This window comes from Mytilus trossulus, chromosome 11 (genome assembly GCF_036588685.1).
Source record: "Mytilus trossulus isolate FHL-02 chromosome 11, PNRI_Mtr1.1.1.hap1, whole genome shotgun sequence".
In the NCBI taxonomy this organism is placed as follows: Eukaryota; Metazoa; Mollusca; class Bivalvia; order Mytilida; family Mytilidae; genus Mytilus; species Mytilus trossulus.
Genome location: NC_086383.1, coordinates 41,140,198 through 41,162,715, shown reverse-complemented (window position 1 = coordinate 41,162,715; position 22,518 = coordinate 41,140,198). Strand labels below are relative to the sequence as shown.

The 22,518-nt window shown below is 33.7% G+C and overlaps 1 protein-coding gene across 1 annotated transcript; it reads left to right on the top strand.

Moving 5' to 3' along the window:
* Positions 1-10,675: 10,675 nt before the first annotated feature.
* On the top strand, positions 10,676-12,284 carry LOC134690054 (circumsporozoite protein-like). The gene has a single exon (XM_063550026.1). It carries the CDS (start codon positions 10,676-10,678, stop codon positions 11,639-11,641), a length of 966 nt encoding a protein of 321 aa, XP_063406096.1. The 3' UTR covers positions 11,642-12,284.
* The last annotated feature ends 10,234 nt before the right edge of the window (positions 12,285-22,518 follow it).

Here is a 22,518-nt window from a genome sequence, read left to right as displayed (position 1 = left end):
TAACGATGGTTAATAATAACATTAACGGTACCATATTTCCTGCACAAGATGCGCATTTCGACAATACATGTCTCTTCAGTGGTGCTCATGGCCAAAATATTTGAAATAAAAGATGAAGAGCTATAATCCAAAGGGTCCAAAAAGTATAGCCAAATCCGTGAAAGGAATCAGAGCTTTGTACGAGTGAGATACATTCCTTATTTTATAATAATTTTTAACATTTTGTAACACCAAATTTTAATTACACAAAAAAAATCCGTATTTTCATGACAGTACCGAAGTACTAGCTTCTGGGGTGATACCCTCGGGGACTAACGGTCCACAAGCAGAGGCATCGACCCAGAGGAAGTAATAACGATGACCTTCAATTGTTTTGATTATTTCATAAAAGAAATTTTATACATTATAATACATATAATATATCCGAAATAATTCCTGTTTTCGAGCTGTCGTGTTTTAACATTTCAATGCCACGCAATGACTAAATAGCGACAGTGGGGGGAAATGAATGATAAATAAAAAGTTGCATAGCCAAAGAGTCATTACAACCGGGCAAATGATATTAACTACAGAGTTTGAAAGGGTTAGTTCTTCAAACTAGTATAGGATGATAAGCGTCAATGAATTAATTATCCGTTTAGATATTTGAAGATATCCGTCATTAGCATTGGAAAAAAAACTAAAAACTGACCAGCTGAAAGACAACTTCGGGTGCGGCAAATTCTCGCTGCATTGAAGACCTGTTGGTGACCTTCTGCTGTTGTCTGCTCTATGGTCGGGTTGTTGTCTCTTTGACACATTCCCAATTTCCATTCTAAATTTCATTATGGTATTTTATTATTTTCAAACTCAGAAAGACCGGGCGTGATCGCATGAAAAGCGTCTTCCGTTATACATGCAATACCAAGTGAGATCATTTAAACGTTTTGTTACGATCGCATATAGAACAGATAAATTTAAAGAAATAAAAGAAAATTGATCTCCACCGAACTCTAGTTTTGAAATTCAAATTTAAACCCCTTTTTTGGGTAGTATGACGTGTATCAATGCGCACATATTCGTAGGTAAGACACCTAGGGGCCTCTTCACAAATGAGTTTAACATTTAGATAAAATATACTTCTTTACACGTTAAGCTTATGGTGATCTTATTATCTTGGATGTCATGTTATATTGTACTCTACAGTAAAAAAAAAGGTCTAAATATGGGGTTTTATATATATTGATAAAATGCTTTTCTTAAATCATGAACCGAAAGTGTACTATAAATTTCTGATAGAATATATTGCTTTATATATATTTTTACTGTTGGACACGATTGATTACTGCAGTTTGTGTTGAAAAATATTCATGTGCATCTTGTTTTGGTCAAGATTATTGTTTTCATTTTTTTCCATGTCACGATCAAGACATTCTTTTTTTCAAAATCTAAGAACAGGATTTTTGCCAACCTTGAACCAGATCTATCTTATCCGCGGTTCTTAAAGATATTTACCCATTTATTGACCAATCATTTTGGTGGAAGTATAAATAAAAGTTATGAAAAAATGCTTCCTTGTAGATATAAATACATACTTACTTTTTGAAAAATAGAAGATACTGACTGATAATTTACTTGAAAACTCAGATATTCATATATCAATAACACATTTAGAAGATTTTTTAATATAACTGTATGAACATTTGATTTATATTTTGCATCGCGATATTTGTAGGTGTACATAAGGAATTTAATGAAAAACAATTTATGTAATGGGATAAAATAGCTACCAAAAGTTTTTACGAATCCATATGTTCGTTTTCATCGGATATATTAAAAATCAAAGTTGAATAACTTCTGTCACTAGCATTAAAGGTAAGAACAAATATCGTTGTAGCGCACGAAAACAAGAGTACTATAGGGTTATTGCATGATTATTGGGGAATATTGTCCCGAGTAGAATTTTATATTGCACGAGCTTACGATATTCCCCAATAGTCATGCAATAACCCTTTTATTGTATAGTAATATAATATTTGAAAGTAAACAAATGGGTTTAAACTAAGACTGGCGTTGATGACGTCATGAATTTTGAAGATTTATTGCAAGCCAACTTTTAATTACTTTCTGTTGGAAATATTATATTGCTATACAATAACAACGTATATATCTTACAGATGTTCAATTAATAATTTAAGATTGAATGAATATAAAATCGAAAATTTTGGATTTTTTTTAACTCTCCGTATTTACAGTCATTCATTCCCTCAATGTTCATTACACTGGTACTTTTTTATTTTATGTAGGTAATCTCAAACTGGTTTTAGTATGCGTGTCTTTAAAAGTTATGGGGAAATAGTGTACCTACTGATATAAAAAGTAAATAAAAAAAATACTGAACTCCGGGGGAAATTAAATCGGAAAGTCCATAATCAAATGACAAAATCAAATGACAAATTACATCAAAAACGAATAGACAACAACTGTTTTCTAATAAAAAAGACAGTAACTGTAAGTATTATTTGAAACTCAGCTATTAACCATTGCTCATTCAAGATTAAAGAAATATTAAGACTACAGATTGTTGCAATGTGTTAGTTTGCGTAATAACTGTAACCTAGTCTTTATCTTCCTCCGCTAGCAGGAGCTTCGCTTCTTTAGCGTACTTCAACTTTGCACCCTTATTTGCACCCTAACCATTACACACGGGGCACTAATAAAATCAGTATACGTAGTTATTATAATTCATAACGAAGTTAACTATATATAAATTACACAGTCCAATCGATCATAGCCGGATCACTATTTATATCTCCATATCACATAGGCTTAACAATTAAGTCTATAATTATAACACTCCTGCCCTCGCATTAGCGTTTACTGTTCAAACACTCACTGACTATCCTTGTTATCTTTAAAATCTAAAAACTTTCCACTGTTCATTTGGTAAGCAATTATTCCATATATAATACGCAAATAAAGAACTTAAAATCTAAAACCACTTGATATCTTACAAGCCTTGGATACGAGTTTTCAGTTTAAACACTATCCACCTCTTAATATTGCAGAATAAGAATCACTATATATAAATCCTGACACAATCTAGTAAAATGCGAATCAAATAAATATATGTATATCGAATTGTTATCTTATATGTATTATTATATTACGATGTGATTTGACTTTGATGAAGTCTTAAATAATGAGTTTAAAGGGGAATTAGCTACAAAATTTATTAACGACGATTAAATCAATTTTTTTACCTGTAACATTAAAACAAACAGACCAAGAACAGTCAAATTTCACAAGGTCGTTTTATTTATATTCGAATATATATTATCATCGGGTAATCTGACCGTCGGCAGTCTTCGCGGCCATTTCGATGAGTATATATAAGTAGATGAGATATAGACTAAAATAGACACGAAATACTGAAATGTATTATCAATTCCATGTATTGTTAATTGTTTATTTCAGACTAATTGTAATTTGGATATACGTGTTAATATGTTATAAATCAAAAACGAAAAGTGTCAAATCGGTGAACATGAATTTGACAGCTAGTATCCTTGTAAAAAAACTACTTCTTTTTTGTTTTCGTTGAAAGATTTAGTTAATTCGGTGAAAAGGATAATATAATGCATAGCTTAAATTTTTAATTCGAAAACTCAAACGAACATAAAATATTTATCAAATAACCACAAACTCTTACATGGGAGACGCCACTCGAGATACAAGCGCACATTTTATTATAAATATGAGTATGATATTGTGGTAAGTTCATATACATACACAGGTACATTTGTATTAAGCAGCGTGTACATGTACTGGTTTCCCCATACTAGTGGTCTACAAATCTGAAAATAAATAATATAATTAATAATATTATTTATTTGGCAAAATTCTACTGTACACTTTGACTGCAATGGCTCGAACGACTTCACACCACATGAGTTCACTCGTGCATGAACTCAGTAGCCCAGTCGAACCGACCTTACTATCATTAATTAAACACTAGTCAACTATAAACAAACAACATTTTTACGTGTTTGATTTTTGTACAACTTTGATAAATACATAAATTATAAACCTGGGGCAGATAACAAGAAATTTCATTAAGAGCGGTCGTAAGTATTGAATTAAGGTTCATCATAAGGAATTGAAAAATATGGCCGTGTTTACACCTCAAAAATTACTAAGAGTACAGACAAACTGGTACATTTAGGAAAGTTTTAAGGCATGGCAGGAACTAGATATATAAAAGTTATATGAAGTCTACGTTTCAGAAAATGAAAAACTTACCTGCATTTTGATGTGCATTTTTTTCCAGTCTGTAGAAGATAGCAAAATAAACAAACACCCGAGTTTCATTTGATACGGTCCACTCAGTTACACAGTTTAAACCTGTTAAATCACCTATTGTTTACAGGTGTCTATTGTCCATCTATTGTCCATTTAAATCAAAACTACTCACAACATTGATTATATGAGGGGAGCTTCTCAATCGTTTTCACTACTTAGTTAATTTTTGCACCTTCTGCAGGAACGAAAAAAAATGGATAGCAAAATCTAGAAAAGTTAATAATTTTCTGAAACATAAAATGCATTTAAAATTTATATATCTAGTTCCTGCCATCCCTTAAAACTGTTGCAGGTGTATAGGTTAGTCTGTACTCAGAGTAAAATTTGGGGTGTAAATACGGCCATTTTAGCCAAAAGGTTATGATGAACCTTAAGGGGAAGATAAGATCATTCTAAGAACACCCAAAGAGTGTAAATCAAAGCTCCCTCAGGTTGTTCGTAGATCGCTCTTATTTCTCCCTTAAGTTGCATCGTAATAGTTTTCAAGTTATGTGTTCTTAATAATCGTCTGGTGTCTCCGTTTTTGATTCCTCGCAAATAAATAAGAATCATCTAAAATGAATCATAGTAACGTTTTAATGAACGATCAAATGCGCATAACAATCAACTTCCCATTTAACCTAAGGAAAACAATTCTGGCTGCAGACCACCATTATTCTTCCGGCCCTTTTTGATAAAAGTAAAATTGAATTAAAATATTTGCACCGCTTCAAACATGAAATTATTTTAACTGCTTATAGAACATTATTATTTTAATAAAAATATGCTTGCCTCAGGACAATCCTTTTGAGGGCCTTATATTCACCAGGCCAATGGTAGGATTTGAATCAAGTATAAATGATGAGTCTCATATGACGTAGGCTTATTTTTCTATCCTACCGTTCATTTCGGAGTAATAACTACTAGAATGGTTTACTTTTATAATTTGTAATTTGGATGGAGAGTTGTCTTATTGGCACTCATACCACATCTTCTTATATTTTTTCACTTTAAACAATATTTTTTTTTCACATTTTAAAAGCCTTCTTACAAAAAATATAATCAAAAAATTACTTAACTCCGAGGAAAATTCAAAACGGAAATTAAGTCCTTAACCAAATGGCAAAATCAAATGATGAAACACATCAAACGAATGGACGACACTTGTCATATTCCTGACTTGTTACAGGCATTTTCAAAGTGTAAAAACATGATGGATTGAACCTTGTTTAAAGAGATGAACCTCTCACTTGTATGACAGTCTTGTCAAATTCCATGATATTGATTACGATGCGTGAACAAACAAGACACAATAGGCAAAAATGTAAAAAATACAGTTATACAAAAACAACACTCAACCCACTAAAAACTGAAGATGATTTTAGATGATTTGGAAGGGTAAGCAAATCCTGCTCCACGTGTTGCGCCCATCGTGTTGCTAGTTATATTACAAAGCCGGTAAAAAATTGGTCAACAAACTCCTGATGGCTTCCGTAAAATTTAAGAAGTGATGATTTGAACTTCACCATTTGGAACTCTTGGTTTAAAATTGAAAAAAGTCACAAATTTCTCCTTGCCTTATATTTAACACTTCTCTCAACAAGCCAACATTGTAATGACTTACACAAAAGAGAAACAACCATCCTCCACATACATGACCAAGAAAACACTGATATATAATTTCCTATTCAGATGAATTAATAATTAGAATAAAAAAGTTCTAAGGTTAACGTATTAACTTTTTTTAAGCAACTTGTTCTTATATTAACAAGTGAATGTACAGCTAAGAGTAGTCGGGACCACTCTTACAAAAAATGTCAAGTGAAGCTATTGCGAATTGTTCTTGGTACACCCCTAAGTTGCTAGTAAGTTTGTTTTTTGGGAACACTTAATAACTGACCAAAATTTAAAAAATGATTTTGTGTTACCGGAAATAGTAAGAATGCTTTAAGGTAGACGTAAGAATCGTTCTTAAATCATGCACTTTTTCAAAACATTAAGGGCTGTCAATCATTATAAGATAGGTCTGAGGAAGGGTCTTGTTACATTCTTAAATCTTAAGACGCCCTTTAGACGTTCGTAAGACATACGAATGCTTCTTGTTACCGGCCCCTGGTGTGTACGTTCAAGTGACTTGTTTCTTGCTTACGCGGGAATATCGACAACCTGGGTTTGAAAACAACAACAATATATTTTAAGTAGATTTAAAAGTAAAGTTCCCTTGAAAAGGCAAGTGCTATCAAGACGTAATGTTTACGACAAAAGGACGTTGACTGATCAGTGAATAGTGTTAACTAAATAAAAAAACATATTCTATGTCTTTAGAATGGCGGAGTTAATTTTAGAAAAATATTATGTGACGATCGAAGTGTCATTTTGGAAAATTAATTACCATTGTTATGACAAAAAACAGCGGGTAAACTTTATTCACTGATATTTTTGATAGTTGGAGGAGTTTTTCTAATTCTATATTAGAAATACATAAACTTATCGTACTAGTATTCAAAACAAAAACAAGTTAACAATGCTATTATATAAGTACTAAAAAAATGTACTTAAAAAGAATCGAAATGTTAAACTTGATATGAGTCTATCATGTTAAAATGACGACCAGAGTGACTCAATTGAGGACAAACACTACTTTGTAACATATTTCTATTTTGGCATCACACTTTATCTGTAGCAAATGCCTTATCTCATTTATATCTAAGACTTTTAACTTAAAAACAATAAATAGTACGAAAAATAAAATACTTTTAAAGAAAGGCTGCGAAACTACCAAACCTACATCCTAACGCCAATTTACAAAATTATAGATTAAGACGACAGTAGTTTATTGGTGTTCAAATTACAAAAATTGATTAAGAAAAGACGATATAAAGATGAAAAAAAAACAAAAAATAAAAAAAATGAGGGATTTGCATGAACGCCAAAATGATTCAAACTAGAGTAAGTTAAGTATCACCTGATTTACATACATAACCCGCCATGCGTATATACTCTAAGTCATAATGTCAGGAAAAGGACAAAATCAGTAAAATTGCAGATAATATAAAACAAAACATGTGGTTTTGTTTCCAATTATAGCGTAAAAGTTCATCAGGAAACTAGACATTTTGAGACGAAAATTAAAATTTCCAAAAACTTCAGTGCAAAAATTGAAGAAATAGATCACAAATACATTGTATTTACGTCTTTGTGATCACTCGACACTTTTTATAACGACTTTTTTCATTGGTCGAGAATAAGAATCTATTTTAACACATCTGGTATTCATGGAACCGGCAAAACATTCGCCAGTGTGTTCAGTCAGTTTAGACACAGAGACAAACAATCAGTCAAGTAATGCATGATGGTGACCTAAAAATAATGTAGTAGAGATTACAATCGTTCTTCCTCATTGTTCATTGCTCGTTTGGACCAGTTGTTGTGTAAGGAAACGATGTAACTGAACTATGTGCGGTGCAAACATGTACAGCATAGTGACTAAGACTAAGATATGATATACGCCACCTTAAGAAGCAGAGGGTTAGTGACGGGATTTGGTTTTCCCATTCTTTCGTTTTCTATGTTGAATTGTTGATTGTCTTTTAGTAGTTTTCAGTTTTTATTTTAGTGTTTATTTTAGGTATTTAGGTCATGTAGCTCTTCAACAGTTTTGGTATCTTGGGGTTTTTAGATGTTTGGCTTTGAGCCTTCCTGATGGAGGTAAATCCAGAAAAGCGCTTCGGAGGCACGAACTTATTCAACATGTTGTATTTTAACGTTTGAAGGGACGCCTAAAATGTCAACGAACGTCTTTATATAATTTTATTACAATTATTATATTTACAAAAGAGGGGCGAATATTTACAACAATGTACCTTATACTATTAACTGCACACAGCTAATACTTAATTGTATCATGCTGTCAGGATTTGTTATGGAACAACTTGCAGGTATAGGATGTTAATTGGTATTCCATGGTTATACTGAGTTTAGCTTTACCGTTAAGAATATTCTACTATTTATTAAATCCGATTAATTTTTCGTTTCAGATCCACACTAAAAATGAAAAAATCAACAGGAAAATGTTTCAGAATTTATATACTCCTTTGGATTCAATCAGACATCTATCCCTGCATATCTGCAGATTCAGAGCAAAATAATAATACACTATGTCCGACAGGCTTCAGACCATTAAATGTTGAGTCTCCAGGTAACTGCAGTTTTAGCTTATTTAATGATAGCAGTAATTTTGAATATGCATTGAAGAGATTAAAGTGGGAAGATGGTAAAGTTCAGCGGATCATTACAGATATAAAAATTACAAAAAATGACACGAGACGAAAATCATGTCAATCAATGCTGCCGAATAAATGGCTTTTGTCATATATTGATCCGAATGGACCATATGATTTCGTATCTTGGAGTTCAGACTTCAAGGTTCTTTCTTTAGGACTTGTAAATGAGGATCCAGATATTACAGTTAAGTTAAACGAAACCTCTGGACACTGTGCCGTTGTAGAAGGCGGCAATTATATGATCTCTGAAATAGTAAAATTGTTCACAGGTTTTATTCGAGAAAAGGTAGAACTTGATAAGCGGTATGACTACGAAAATATAAATTTATGTTATCTCTCGAAATTCAAATGGTTCGAAAAAAGTGGTTGGTATTGGGCTAAACGGTTATTTGGAATACCGTTTCAACAATTTGGATATAAATGTTGTATGGTAAGGGAAGAAACAGTGTGTTGCGATGATAAATTACATCGAGTAGAAGGTTATAGACTATTACCGTATATCATTTCAATTTGTCTCCTTTCGTACTCTCCAATTCTGTTAATGCGATTAGCTAATTTCTGTAATAAGAATGACGATAACACGCCGCAAAGAGGAGACAACAATCATACACAACAATCATCTAATCAAGTATCAGTTTTACTTCGGTTTCCGTTTTTTCTTCGATTTTGTTATTACAAAGATAATCACAGTAATCAATCAAATGCAGATAATGGTCATCAAAGCAATCCAGAACGTGACGCTGACACTGCTACCCTCCTTCAACCAAATGACAATAATAGTCTTCAAAACAACCAAGAACGTGGCTCTGGAAATGCCAACAACAGATAGAAATGGTATAAGAGAATGTGATGACAATGATGATTATGATTATTATTGTTTTCTCGATTACCAGTGTTGTTTTGATATTCCAAAATGCAATTGCAATTACTCTCCATGTTGCGATTATTTTTTCAAACGATTAAAAAGGCTTACTTTTGTCTTCATACTTTTTCCAAGTATGATATATCTCGAATTCTTACTTCTTATGTTCGATGATGATTGGAAAGAACTTTTACAAACCATTGGAAAAAACGATTTGCTTTTCGGATTTCCAACCATGTTAGGAAGCATAAAAAACACAATGTTTTTACCTCCGGAAGGACCTATGGGGGCATTGATTATTTATTATATTTTGGGCTTTTGCATCATTGTTTTACCTGAAGATTTCGAACATTCGGTATTAGGACAAGGTATCTCGGTATTTCGTAGACGGGCTGTAAATCAAAATTCAGCATCAAATGGGCCTATGCGACATGACGTCGAGCAAGGAACAACCAATCAGTCAGAGGTGTTAGAACACATTTCAAAAGGGTATTTAAGAGTTAAGATAATTCTTCAGAATTTTATGTACTTACCTTTGAATGCAATGTACTGGAAAAGGGGGAAAAGTCGTATAATGAAGATGTGTAGATTACTACTGTTACCTTTGTTTGTATTTCCTATCATTCCATTCTCTTTCATGTGTTTGGTTGGATGGATACGATACATTTTCAAAAAACTGGCCATGGATGACAAATGCAATTGTTATAACGCTTTAAAGATTTTTGTTCTTTTCATTTTATCCTGTGTATTTATGATTTTTTATGGCATATTTGTTGTAATGCTATCATATTCAATTTATCTCTTGTTTTATATATTATTCTTTGCTTCATGGGGGTTTGTTATTTCTCCTAACATCAAATCGAAATTCATTATCTTCATTTTAGGGGCACTTGTATTTGAATTTCAGATTATACGAGATTCTATTCATTTCTATACCGAATTCTTTCACTTAATCGTGGAAATTTGTCAAAGTGATAATCGTCTAACAGAATACATAACAGACCATCAAAATGGAAAATATGTCAACGAAAAATTAGTGACTGAAGTTTTCAAAAAGATTCGTCCTGCATTTGTTGGTCATGTGATTATTAAAACAGCTATTGTTAGTCTTGTGTATGCTTCTGCATTTACATTCATGTCTAAATTTAATGAAAATATATCTGACATCATTGAGCGTTTGACAATTTTAATAACTAGCGTCGTTCCTATCATGCTACAATGGAAATTCAAAACAACATGTCCAAAGAGGTTACGTGTTGAACACATCATACTAAAGTATAATGAAGCTCAACCAAACGCTAGTGAAGCTCAACCAAACGCTAGTGAAGCTCAACCAAACGCTAATGAAGCTCAACCAAACGCTAGTGAAGCTCAACCAAACGCTAGTGAAGCTCATCCAAACGCTAGTGAAGCTCATCCAAACGCTAACGAAGCTCAACCAAACGCTAGTGAAGCTCAACCAAACTCTAGTGAAGCTCAACCAAACGCTAGTGAAGCTCAACCAAACGCTAGTGAAGCTCAACCAAACGCTAGTGAAGCTCATCCAAACGCTAATGAAGCTCAACTAAACGCTAATGAAGCTCAACCAAACGCTAGTGAAGCTCAACCAAACTCTAGTGAAGCTCAACCAAACGCTAGTGAAGCTCAACCAAACGACAATGAAGCTCAACTAAACGCTAGTGAAGCTCAACCAAACGCTAGTGAAGCTCAACCAAACGCTAGTGAAGCTCAACCAAACGCTAGTGAAGCTCAACCAAACGCTAGTGAAGCTCATCCAAACGCTAATGAAGCTCAACTAAACGCTAATGAAGCTCAACCAAACGCTAGTGAAGCTCAACCAAACTCTAGTGAAGCTCAACCAAACGCTAGTGAAGCTCAACCAAACGACAATGAAGCTCAACTAAACGCTAGTGAAGCTCAACCAAACGCTAGTGAAGCTCAACCAAACGCTAGTGAAGCTCAACCAAACGCTAGTGAAGCTCATCCAAACGCTAGTGAAGCCCAACCAAACACTAATGAAGCTCAACCAAACGCTTGTGAAGCTCAACCAAACTCTAGTGAAGCTCAACCAAACGCTAGTGAAGCTCAACCAAACGATAATGAAGCTGAACCAAACGTTAATGAAGCTGAACCAAACGCTTATGAAGCTAGACAAAACGTTAATAAAGCCGAATAAATGGTTAAAGAAGCTGTACAAAAGATTGAAGAAGCTAAACAAAAAACAAATGAAGCTAAAGAAGCTGAACGAAATGCTAAAATATATGAACTTAAAAGTAAAGAACATGAACTTAAATCTAATGAAGCTGAACTAAACACTAAAAAGTTTGATACCGATACTAAAGAAGGTGAACTAAACAATAGAGAAGACAAGTTAAACACTAAAGAAACAGAATTAAACACCAAAAAAAAACTCAACTGGGAAAAAAAGAGGCTATAGTAGAATATGAATTGACTGAACTTTTAGCTCAAAAAGCAAATTTTGAGAAATTCAAACTAAAATTCCCACAAGATTACCAGTCCATACCTCGAGTCAATAGCACAGATAAGAAGTCACAGAAAAGTATTCACATAAATAAACCCTTCAAACATTTAATTGTGTTATTTGACTAACTATTCGGATACATATTATGACATGTATAGAAAGTATAGGAAGCTAGAACCATGATAAATAATGGACAAATTCATAATTTGCATGGTTTTTGCTATTTTAGTGTGCTTGGAGTTGTAAATTATTTTATTCTGTCATAATGATCTTGTTGTTTCAATCAATTGCACCCTCAAAATTATATTGTAACTCTTCCATGTTAAAAAAGGGAATTTGCAAAACAGCATGTATGTACCAATCAGTCTTAAAGTATAATCTAAGTGAATATAATAATACTTGTATCTGAGTTTATGTTTTGTTTATATGTTTTCCGTTTATTCGGTGAGTAGATATAGGAAGATGTGGTACGGTTTTCAACTCGGAGCCTAGGCTCACACCGAACAGTGTTTGTATCTGTGTATTTTTATTTGTTACTCTGCTTTCTTTTTTGTTATTAGCGGAACTAAATGCTTTGGTACTATCTTATAATCGCATTAGTTTACCGGGATAACACTGTACCAAAAAAGTGTAAATTATAGCAATAAAGCTAATTCTACTTACCACGATGAAAACCATGTATAGCAAGATTTTCAAAAGTAACATCAAGTATCTGTAGATGTAGTCTAGATGAACTGCTTTAAATAAAGGTTTTATATAGTCTGTGTTGTTAAACTTCATAACATGATCTTAAACTAATATCTACATATAAGCATCGCAAAGCTAATAACAACATCAGCTTCTAGAAAAAGGATGGAAACACGTACTGACCAACAAATCGACCAAGAAAAAATACACGTCCCATGTCATACCTATACTGGATTATGTTATGCATATGGGACCCATAGCAACATAAGGATTTCCACAGATTGGAGATGGCTTAAAGAAGGACAAGATCTCAAATGGCAATAAAGACAATATATAATTGTGGCGAGTTTTACAATTAATTAAATATTTATATGTATACAGTAAAAAATTGAAAACAACACGTTTAATAATTTCTTACGTCCGACGCGCTTTTCTGGATTTACCTTCACCAGGAACGCTCAAAGCCAAACATTTGAAATCCGAAGATGTATAAGTACCGAAAATCGTTGAAGAGCTATAAGAAGGCAACTAAGTAAGTAAATAAATGAATGGTTTATAACAGTTTCACAATCTACTATTTATACAATAACATCCGAAGGCTGTTAATTGGTCAACGTAGCGAGAAAACCCCTGACTCCGGGGGTGATCTTCAGTTGTCCCCTAAATAAAACTGGGAACTAGTTCAGTGAAATTTGACGTCAATGTCATCAAACTCAATTCCAAAACATAAATTAACTAAAATTTCAAAACATTCAAGACATACACAGGACAGAGGCTCCTGACTTGAAACAAACGCCAAAATGCAGCGGGGTTAATTTTTGAGATCGCACCCTCCCCCGTACCTCTAGCCAATGTATAAAAAGAATTACACAGCAATACGCCCAGTAAAACTCTGTTTTAAAAAGGTCGGGTTTATCTAATTATGCTGGTTAGACAAACGGGTTTTTTTGTTAATTGGATTGCACTTCGTCCCTTTCTTGTGGACATGTTTGCTGATTTCGAAAATTTACGATAGCAACAGAGGGATAATGTTGTCAGGATTAGTACTATATTTGAGACAATATCTGAAAAAGTCTACTTTCCATGTCCCCCACTTCACCAGCAATTATTTTTTTATTCAACCATCTGTTTTGAAAATTTTAAGTTTTAGTATAAACTAAATTATAATGCACCAACCCCTACCAATTAAACACTCATTCTTGTATTTCTTCCAATAAAATATTGTAATTTAAATGTTCACCCCCCCCCCTAAAATCATGTTGTCCCCTGTGTTTTTTTGAAAACTAAATCATTCAAATAATATTCAAATTAATTCAACAGGCGTCCGATTCTCACATATATGATATATTATATGATAAACTTGCCCCTAATTTGTCTTTTTATATAATAACTAGAGCATGTAATAAAATTTTGCAAATTTTAAGAGAGAAAAAAATTGTCCCCCGGGGTGATTTCCCTCCTGTTACCACTAGGTTTTTTTTACCTGTGGAAACGTTTACAAGACCAAGAGTTATTTTCCCATTATGTATTTTGAAGAGCATCATTTCCTGAATGCATTAGTACAAAGAAATAGATAGAAAAGCGGCCAGGTTTGAAAATTCAAGCCCATCCAAGGTACGAATTTATAGAAAAATACTTTATGGTATTCTATCCTGTTATAGCCTTTTCTTACACTTTCTGAGAATAATTTTAAGTTTGCACCACAACATTAAGTGTGTTTCTATATCATCTTTTTAAATGTTATGTTATATGTCACAGGAAATACACTTACATTTAATGTGATAAAAGGACAAAAACTATCGCGTAATTCCTTTCTGTTACGTTCTGTCATGTTACCTGATAAAAAGTAACAGCATAACCATCATCAGTAACAGGAAGGATGCTAAAGACAATTTCACTAAAGAATCGAGAAGTTTATCTTATATATGCCAACCATTTCATTTAAGTTATCACCACCTTATCAAATAAATTTCAAAATAGTATACAGTATATTGAATAAAAAAATAGGGTTTTCCACTTTGATAACAGCAGAGAACATTGTGCAATTCTAGTATAGTAGATAGTAACAGCAAGGAATTTTTCATTACCTAGGCAGATTTTTCATCTTGCAAATACAGTTTCAAAGGATAAATGACATTGTTTGCTGTTATCTTCCAATTGTGACCAATCTTAAATGATGTATTTTTCTTAAACTTTAAAATAAAGTACAAAAATCCTTTCTGTTACCAACTCTGTCCTGTTACCGTTGTCCTGTTACTCAAGATTCTTTCATGTTACCGAAATATCTGACTATATTTAAGTATATTTCTAAACCTTTTGTATTGCAAATGCTAAAATCAATAATTGGCATTTGATAAACTATTGCAGGATATACTAGTAAACCACAAATAGTGTCTTAAACTTATTTCTTATTCCCATTAGAAACTTTTTAAAATTGGTTCACTTTGGTAACAGGAAAGAACTGGATTTGTTTGGTACAATTTTTAAAAAAGCCATTGCTTCCTTATTAAACAATTGTTTGAATTACAGACAACAGTTCCTAGATCCACAATGTGTGTTCTTCGATTCGTGCTATTAAAATACCGGGTCTAAAGATATTTTATTTGTTTTTTCTTATTGCCAAAAAATCGATGACCTGGATTTCTGGACATGTTAACAGGTTTTTTTTTTAGAGTTTTTAAAAAAGGTAAAGGACCTTTATAAATAGAAAATAGTCAGATGGGAGTAAAACATCACCTTTTAAATCAAATTCGTTCTTATGGCGGATTTTTCTGGAATAGCTTTCTGAAGTTGTCCATTTAGGATGTCTGCAAAGTTCCATTTAATTTAAAAGGTGATATTTTAATCCAATCTGACTTTTTTTTATTTAAAGGTTCATTACACTTTAATTTTTTTGAAGTTTGTTCAGGGGTGATGGTAAAACATGACACAGTAGAAATAGGTAGTAACCCTCATCATGTAAGCTCGAGTCATAAGTCATATATAAACACTTAAAGTTTACAGACCACCAATGTTCATCCAATGTTTAAAGTCTTGAATTGGGTTTAAACTATAAGTAAAATCACAAGATACTGCATTCCGAGGAAAATTCTAAACGGAAAGTCCCTTATCAAATGGCAATATCAAAAGCTCAAACAAATCACAGAAAGAAAAAAACCAACTGTCATATTCCTTACTTGGTTCAGGTTTTTTCTTATGTAGAAAATTGGGGATTGAACCTGGTTGTATAGCTAGTTTATCCTTTCACTTATACGACAGTCGTATCAAATTCCATTATATTGACAACGATGAGTAAGCAAAAAAAAAACTCAGATATAATAGGTTTGAAAAAAAATCAAAAATAAGGGTACATCAGTCATTATTGTGTTATAATCTTAATCACTGTAAAAAAATTTTTTTAAAGAAGCTCAAAACGCCGTATACACAAAGTACATTAGCAAAAAAGAAAGACAAGAAAACATTACAATTACACAATATGACGGTATGTATAAGTATGATTAGTATAGAGCCACTTTATATGTATTTAAGAATCACAAAAACGGCATATAGACAAGGCAAATTAGCAAAAATGAAAGATAAGATTACAAAATATATCATAGAATAATAACATAATGACGGGATGTTTAAGTACAGAGTCACATCTAATAGGTATAAACAAAAACTGACTATAAACAGTAAAAAGTAATATACAGAAAGACAATATAAAGAATAATCATTATCCAGAATCTATACATCAAGAACGTCTTGTATTATTTGTGAGATTAATACGGAATATCTATCAACAAGGTCTTGGTACCTACCAATGATTTTTTTTTAGAAAACTGAGGAATGTTCTTTGACAACCATGTACCCCTGGATCTTCAACTTTCTGATCAGACACTGGTGACGTTTCACAAAGTCTGAGTAGTGGTTGCAAGCTCTTAAATACCGAAAATATTGGGAAATGTGTATCCCAATGGTCTTATCCAACAGAAAACATACATCGTATATATACGAAAACTTAAAAATTTTCGGTAAAGTAATTCAAGTAAAGCATCGACTATCGGACAAATCTTCGCTCGAGTGCAGTCAGCTTCCAGTCACGGTATTTCAGTTCAGAGTGAGACTACACATGCAGTTTACAAAAGAACGGAATTTTCTATCTCAGAAATAGCTACGTTTCTGCTCCCTGGTCAGGTTGTTGTCTCCTTGACACATTCCCTATTTCCATTCTCACTTTTACCTAAGGAGTATTTTCAAAACCTTTTGGAATGTTGGATCTTCAATGTTCTTCAAGTTCTTAAAGTGCTGTATTCTCTAAACTTTTCTGTTCAACTGTCAATGCCGAGTCTTTAACAAACGAAACACAACGGCGTCTCGAAACACAAACGGCGTCTGCCGTATACACAATTTGAATCTGGTATAGCTATGATGAGCTTATGTTCTTATTGTAATTTACATACGTCATAGAATGACTGTTTTCTTGTTGGGGATTGTTTTAACAATTCGAGTAGGGGTTCGAGGTGTTACACTTTCGAATAAAATTTGCGTCAGTGACACAGTTCGGGATATGATATAGAAAAATGTAAGATGATATAAAATGATTAACAGTGCAAAAAGATAAGTATCACTGGAAACGCCGTGGATGTGAGACAAACCGGATTACAATCCTGGCTTCAATAATGAGCAAAATTATACTGTATGTAACCTATAAAGTACATGAGTCGCTGGTATATTACCACACTATAAAAAAGGAGTAAAAAATCAGCTAAAATTTAATTGTTCAACTTTTATATTAATACGAGCACACACACACAAAGATGTATGATGCAGACTTCAGTGTCATTAAAGGGAGACAAGCTTACATAGTCACAGTCTTTTTTTAAGAATGAACATACAGTGAGTGAGTGACAATAAGACTGCGATCAAAAGTTAACTCAACTTACTCACATGGTACGTGATCCTGATAATAAACGATTCCAATCAAGCTAGGCACTCTCCGTTTTAATCTTCTCCTCGGATTTCGGTACTTTTGTTACAGTTTTTACATTAATGCTAGCAAGACAAATCTTTGTTTGGCTTGCTTGCTTTGTTTGTATCAATGTTTGCTCAAGCATGACAATTAAGATAGGCGGGGCTTCAGCTTCTATACATCATACTTAATTTTACTGGGCGTTATGTTTGAGGTTATGTACACTAAATTTTATAACATCACAGGATGTCAAATATAAAGCGCAATCGCGTAGAAATGGAAGCCAAAAATTGTATTGTTTTTTCGAAGATATGCATTTTCATCATCCAACTTTAAAGACTATCGTCAAGTACGATTAGTAAAACAAAATTGCTATTCGAACACACCTACTCTGATTTTGTGATTCATTACATAGGTATTTCATTTGACCCATATATTTCATCTTTTAGTACTGTGATTTTTTTATGTTATAAAGTCAACCTGTAGCTTTGCTACATAAAAATGATAGAATCTGAAGCGAGATGATGTGTCAAAAGTTCTTGCTTTGTACATTTTCAAGACAAAATATTCATCTCAAACACACCCTTACATAAGAAGGTGCACTCGATTTCTCTTTTTGATACAATTGTTACCAATTTTTTTTCTTCTTGAGTCACGTAATGGAAGGGCAGACACGGAAATAACTGAATTTATAGATTGATATGTTAACCGTCTGTGGAAATTTGAAAAAATTGGAGGTTATGCATTTTCTTCATCCAACTTGATAGATAACCATGTCGTCGACTTGATATCTAATTGATCTGCTTAACTTTGTAAAAGTAATTGAAAACTTATGCATTTTTTTGTCTTTTTTTACAACAAAACACTTCGTATTTGAGAAGAAACTCGTTATTTTATTAATTTTTCTATGAACTTTAAAAAAAATTGTTACTATAGTAAAAAGCATTACAGAAAGCATTTATCGCCTTCTCTATAAACAAAGAATAATCAGTTTAAAGGTTTACAAGCAAAAATTAATCCAAAGTGCGCAATATTCAATTACAATTGACATAATAAATAAAAGGGATGAATTTAGTCATTTCCACCCCTACTTAATTATCCCTTTTATTAGAAAATCGAGTGCACCTTCTTATATTAGAGTGTGTTTGAGATGAATATTTTGTCTTGAAACGTACAAAGCAAGAATATTTGATACATCATCTCGCTTCAGATTCTATCATTTTATATAGCAAAGCTACAGGTTGCCTTAACATGCTTTATAACATAAAAAAAATCACAGTACTAGAAGCTGAAATATAATGGTCAAATGAAATACCTAAATTTTAGTGTCCTTAACCTCAAACATAACGTCCAATAAAATTTAAGTATGATGTATACAAGCTGAAGCCCCGCCTATCTAAATTGCCATGCTTGAGCAAACATTGATACACGCAAAGCAAGCAAGCTAAACAAAGATTTGTCTTGCTAGCATTTATGTAAAAGCTGTAATGTATTTTTCTTTTTACCCCACCTCTTCCGAATATTGTTCATATAGCTGAATTCATTTAGCGATAAGTTCAACATGTTCAATTTTCCCGCTTGTATAACCAAATCATATACTCTGGTTGACACCGATGACATTGAACACCGTCGCTGAGTTTGAAAGTCGTGCACAGCATTTTTTTTCAAAATCGTGAGCATCAATTTAGAAATTTAATGCGCACGCAGTGGTGGAAACAAAAATTATCATAAGTGGGTGCCCATTGACTGCCTAAAAGGAGGCCCGTTTCCGTCATGCTTCAGCGATTCGCTATATAATCAACTATTGCTATTAGCTTGTGTCCTGGACAAAAATGATTCTGAAGTTGGTTTCTGGGTTTGTCTCGATTGCAGACTCTTACCTAGTAGAATCTAGAACATCGAAACAATGTTAGAACAGTTCGTCTCTAAGTATCAGGAGGTCGAGTGTAAATTAGAACATAAATCTCAAGAAGTTGAAAATCTTCAACAGGAAAACAACCGCCTGCGAGATTGTTTAACACGAGACAAAAAACAAGAAAACGAATGTGAAAGTACCACCAAACTAAACATTCATAGTTGCAAGGAAGATGATTTGAGGGATAAACAAAGGAACATTACAGAAAATAGTAAACCACATAGAGGAACTTTGCTAGTTGGAAGTTCAGTAATCCGTGACATTACTACTGATGCCTTTAAACTAGACAACCAACCATTATGCGTGCGAGGTGGCAGGGTGTCAGACATTACAGCAGAACTCCTCAGCAAACCTGTTGATGAAGTTTACAAAAACATTATCTTGCAAATAGGTAGTAATGACTGTGCGAGTAATTTATTCGACGAGGAATCGTTCCGCGATGACTACCAGACATTGGTTATGACCGCACAAAGTAAGTGTGAAAATGTTGTTATCTCTTCTATTTGCCCACGCCTAGATGATAGATTTGGTAACATTAGACTTGGTAATATTGTCCTTAGTAAGATTGCTTGTGATGAAAACTGTTTGTATATTGAACATGATGATGATTTTAGATTACCAAATGGTGCTATAAACAGTTTGTTGTATAACAGAGATGGTGTATATTTAAATAAAAAGGGTTCTGTAAAGCTTGCAAACAGCCTTGATATTTTTGAAAAACAGGTTGCTAAACAGGTACCACGGCCAAGTAATGCTAGAAAGAGTGGTGGTGCACCCCAGAGAGGATATCAGCGCAATAACCGACAAGCAGCCAGGCAAAGTAAGCCGACTGCAACTCGTAATGCGCAACATGTCCGCTATGAGAGGCACAGCCAATCAGAAAGCAGACGTCACAATGAAACAAATGGAGATGAGCTATCTTGTTGGTACTGTGGTGAAGGTAACCATATATCTAAAAATTGTCGTCACGGGCAATACTTGCAGTGTAAGAGATGTAATGAGTATGGCCACAAGTTGAAACACTGTAATTTGTAGGTTTTTGGCCATGATGTTAGCGCCGGACACGGCGACAGTTCGAATGATATTTCAAACGTAAGATGTAGTCGGACAACAAAGAATCGACGCCATCACAGGGGTGGAAAAAATAAAAATAAAATGTCAAAATCATGTATTGATTTATTAAATATAAGAGGCATCAAGGGTAAAATTCAAGAGCCTGTAAACAAACACCTTGATCAAGATTCCCCAGACTTACTTTGTTTGGTTGAAACATTTTTGAAGACAAATTGCAAACCTCGGGACTTGCACAATAACTATGTCTGGGTAGGAAAATGTCGTACTGGTTCTAAAGATAAGGGTGAAATTGGTATATGTGTTAACTCCCGGCTAAAGATTTTAGACGAAAACTTAATAGATAGTCGAGACGATAGTTTTGAACGACTTTGGATCCTGTGCAGAATGAATAATGTTAAAACGGCTGTAGGGGTGGTTTACTTTCCAAATGATGGAGTGGATAAACCCACTACTGATAAGCTGTTCTACGAGCTTTTGGAAAACTGTTCAGTCTTTCGCCGGCTCGGGTACGAGATATGTCTTACGGGCGACTTTAATGGTAAATGCCTAAGTAAATTCGATTTTACTGGCAAGACGTTAGTAACCGATATAAAACAAAGCTACAACGGTGTAAGACTTCGTCAATTTTCAGAAACCGTAAACCTAGAAATTGCCAACTCTATGAAATGCTGTGAAGGTTTTTACACCAGGGTTCTTAATAACCAGAAGTCTGCAATTGACTATATTTTATTATCGGAAGCGCTTTGTAACCATGTCAAATCGGTTTTCATCGACGAACTTGGGAGTTTACATCTCCATAGCGACCATGTAATTGTTCGGATTCGGTTGCGTAAACAACGAGACGACGTTAATAAACGGCGTAATCCGACACGGCTTATGTGGAAAACTGAAAATGTTGACTGGGACAAATTCAAAGTTAACATAGACAATGTATTCGATGAACATTGGCACGAAGCTTCAAATGATATAAATGTTCTTTGGGATATCTGGAAAGCCAAAGTTAACTACGCGGCTGATATGGTTATGAAAAAAGTTCCGTTTGTAAATAATTATAGAAACTTTTGGGACAAACCCCTAGATCGGATGCTTAAGTCCAGACGTGATGCAAATAGATTGCAACGTTTACATAATAGAACGAGAAATCACGATAGCCAACTCGGAACTCATATTTCTGGCGTTTATAAAAAACGGAAATTAGCACTCCATGAAGCCATTAAGCGTAAGGAATTCGACAGAAAGGTTAAGTGTCTCACGGTTAAGGGCATAGCTACTAATAAAAATAGTAAATTTTTCTGGAAACTGCTCAGAGGTCCGAAAGAGAGTATTAACCCCAGTCGAATTATCGATCCCAACAATAAGGACGATTTTATCGAGGACGACGCGGACATAAGTGAGTGTCTGAAAACTCATTTTAGCAAAATCGGAAAAGACACAACTACTAAACCCGATTTCAAAAACCATGTCACACATCTTTTATCTGAAATTGAGAGCAACCGTGGCCGTGGCGAAAATTTGCTTTCAGTAACTTTTTCGAGTGACTCTATCTCAGATGTACTGCGTTGGATTCAACTAGGAAAAGCACCCGGCTTCGATGATATTCCGAACGAGTTTTTGAAATATGGTGGTGATACGATGGTTAAGACTTTGTGTGATCTGTTTACCTTCATATCTGATCACGAACAGATACCGGTGGAATGGCAGAGGGGGATTATAAAACCTCTCCATAAATCCGGTTCCGTTTACGATTTAGATAATTACAGAGGTATCACTTTGTCATCAAATGTATATAAACTTTTTTCGAAGACTTTGGAAATACATATCGTGAACTTCCTCGAACAACACAAAGTACTTGGGGAAAACCAGGGCGCTTTTCGAAAGGATCGACGCATTGAAGATCAAATATTTGCTCTACAGGGTATTTGTGCTTTGTCACGCTCTTCTAAA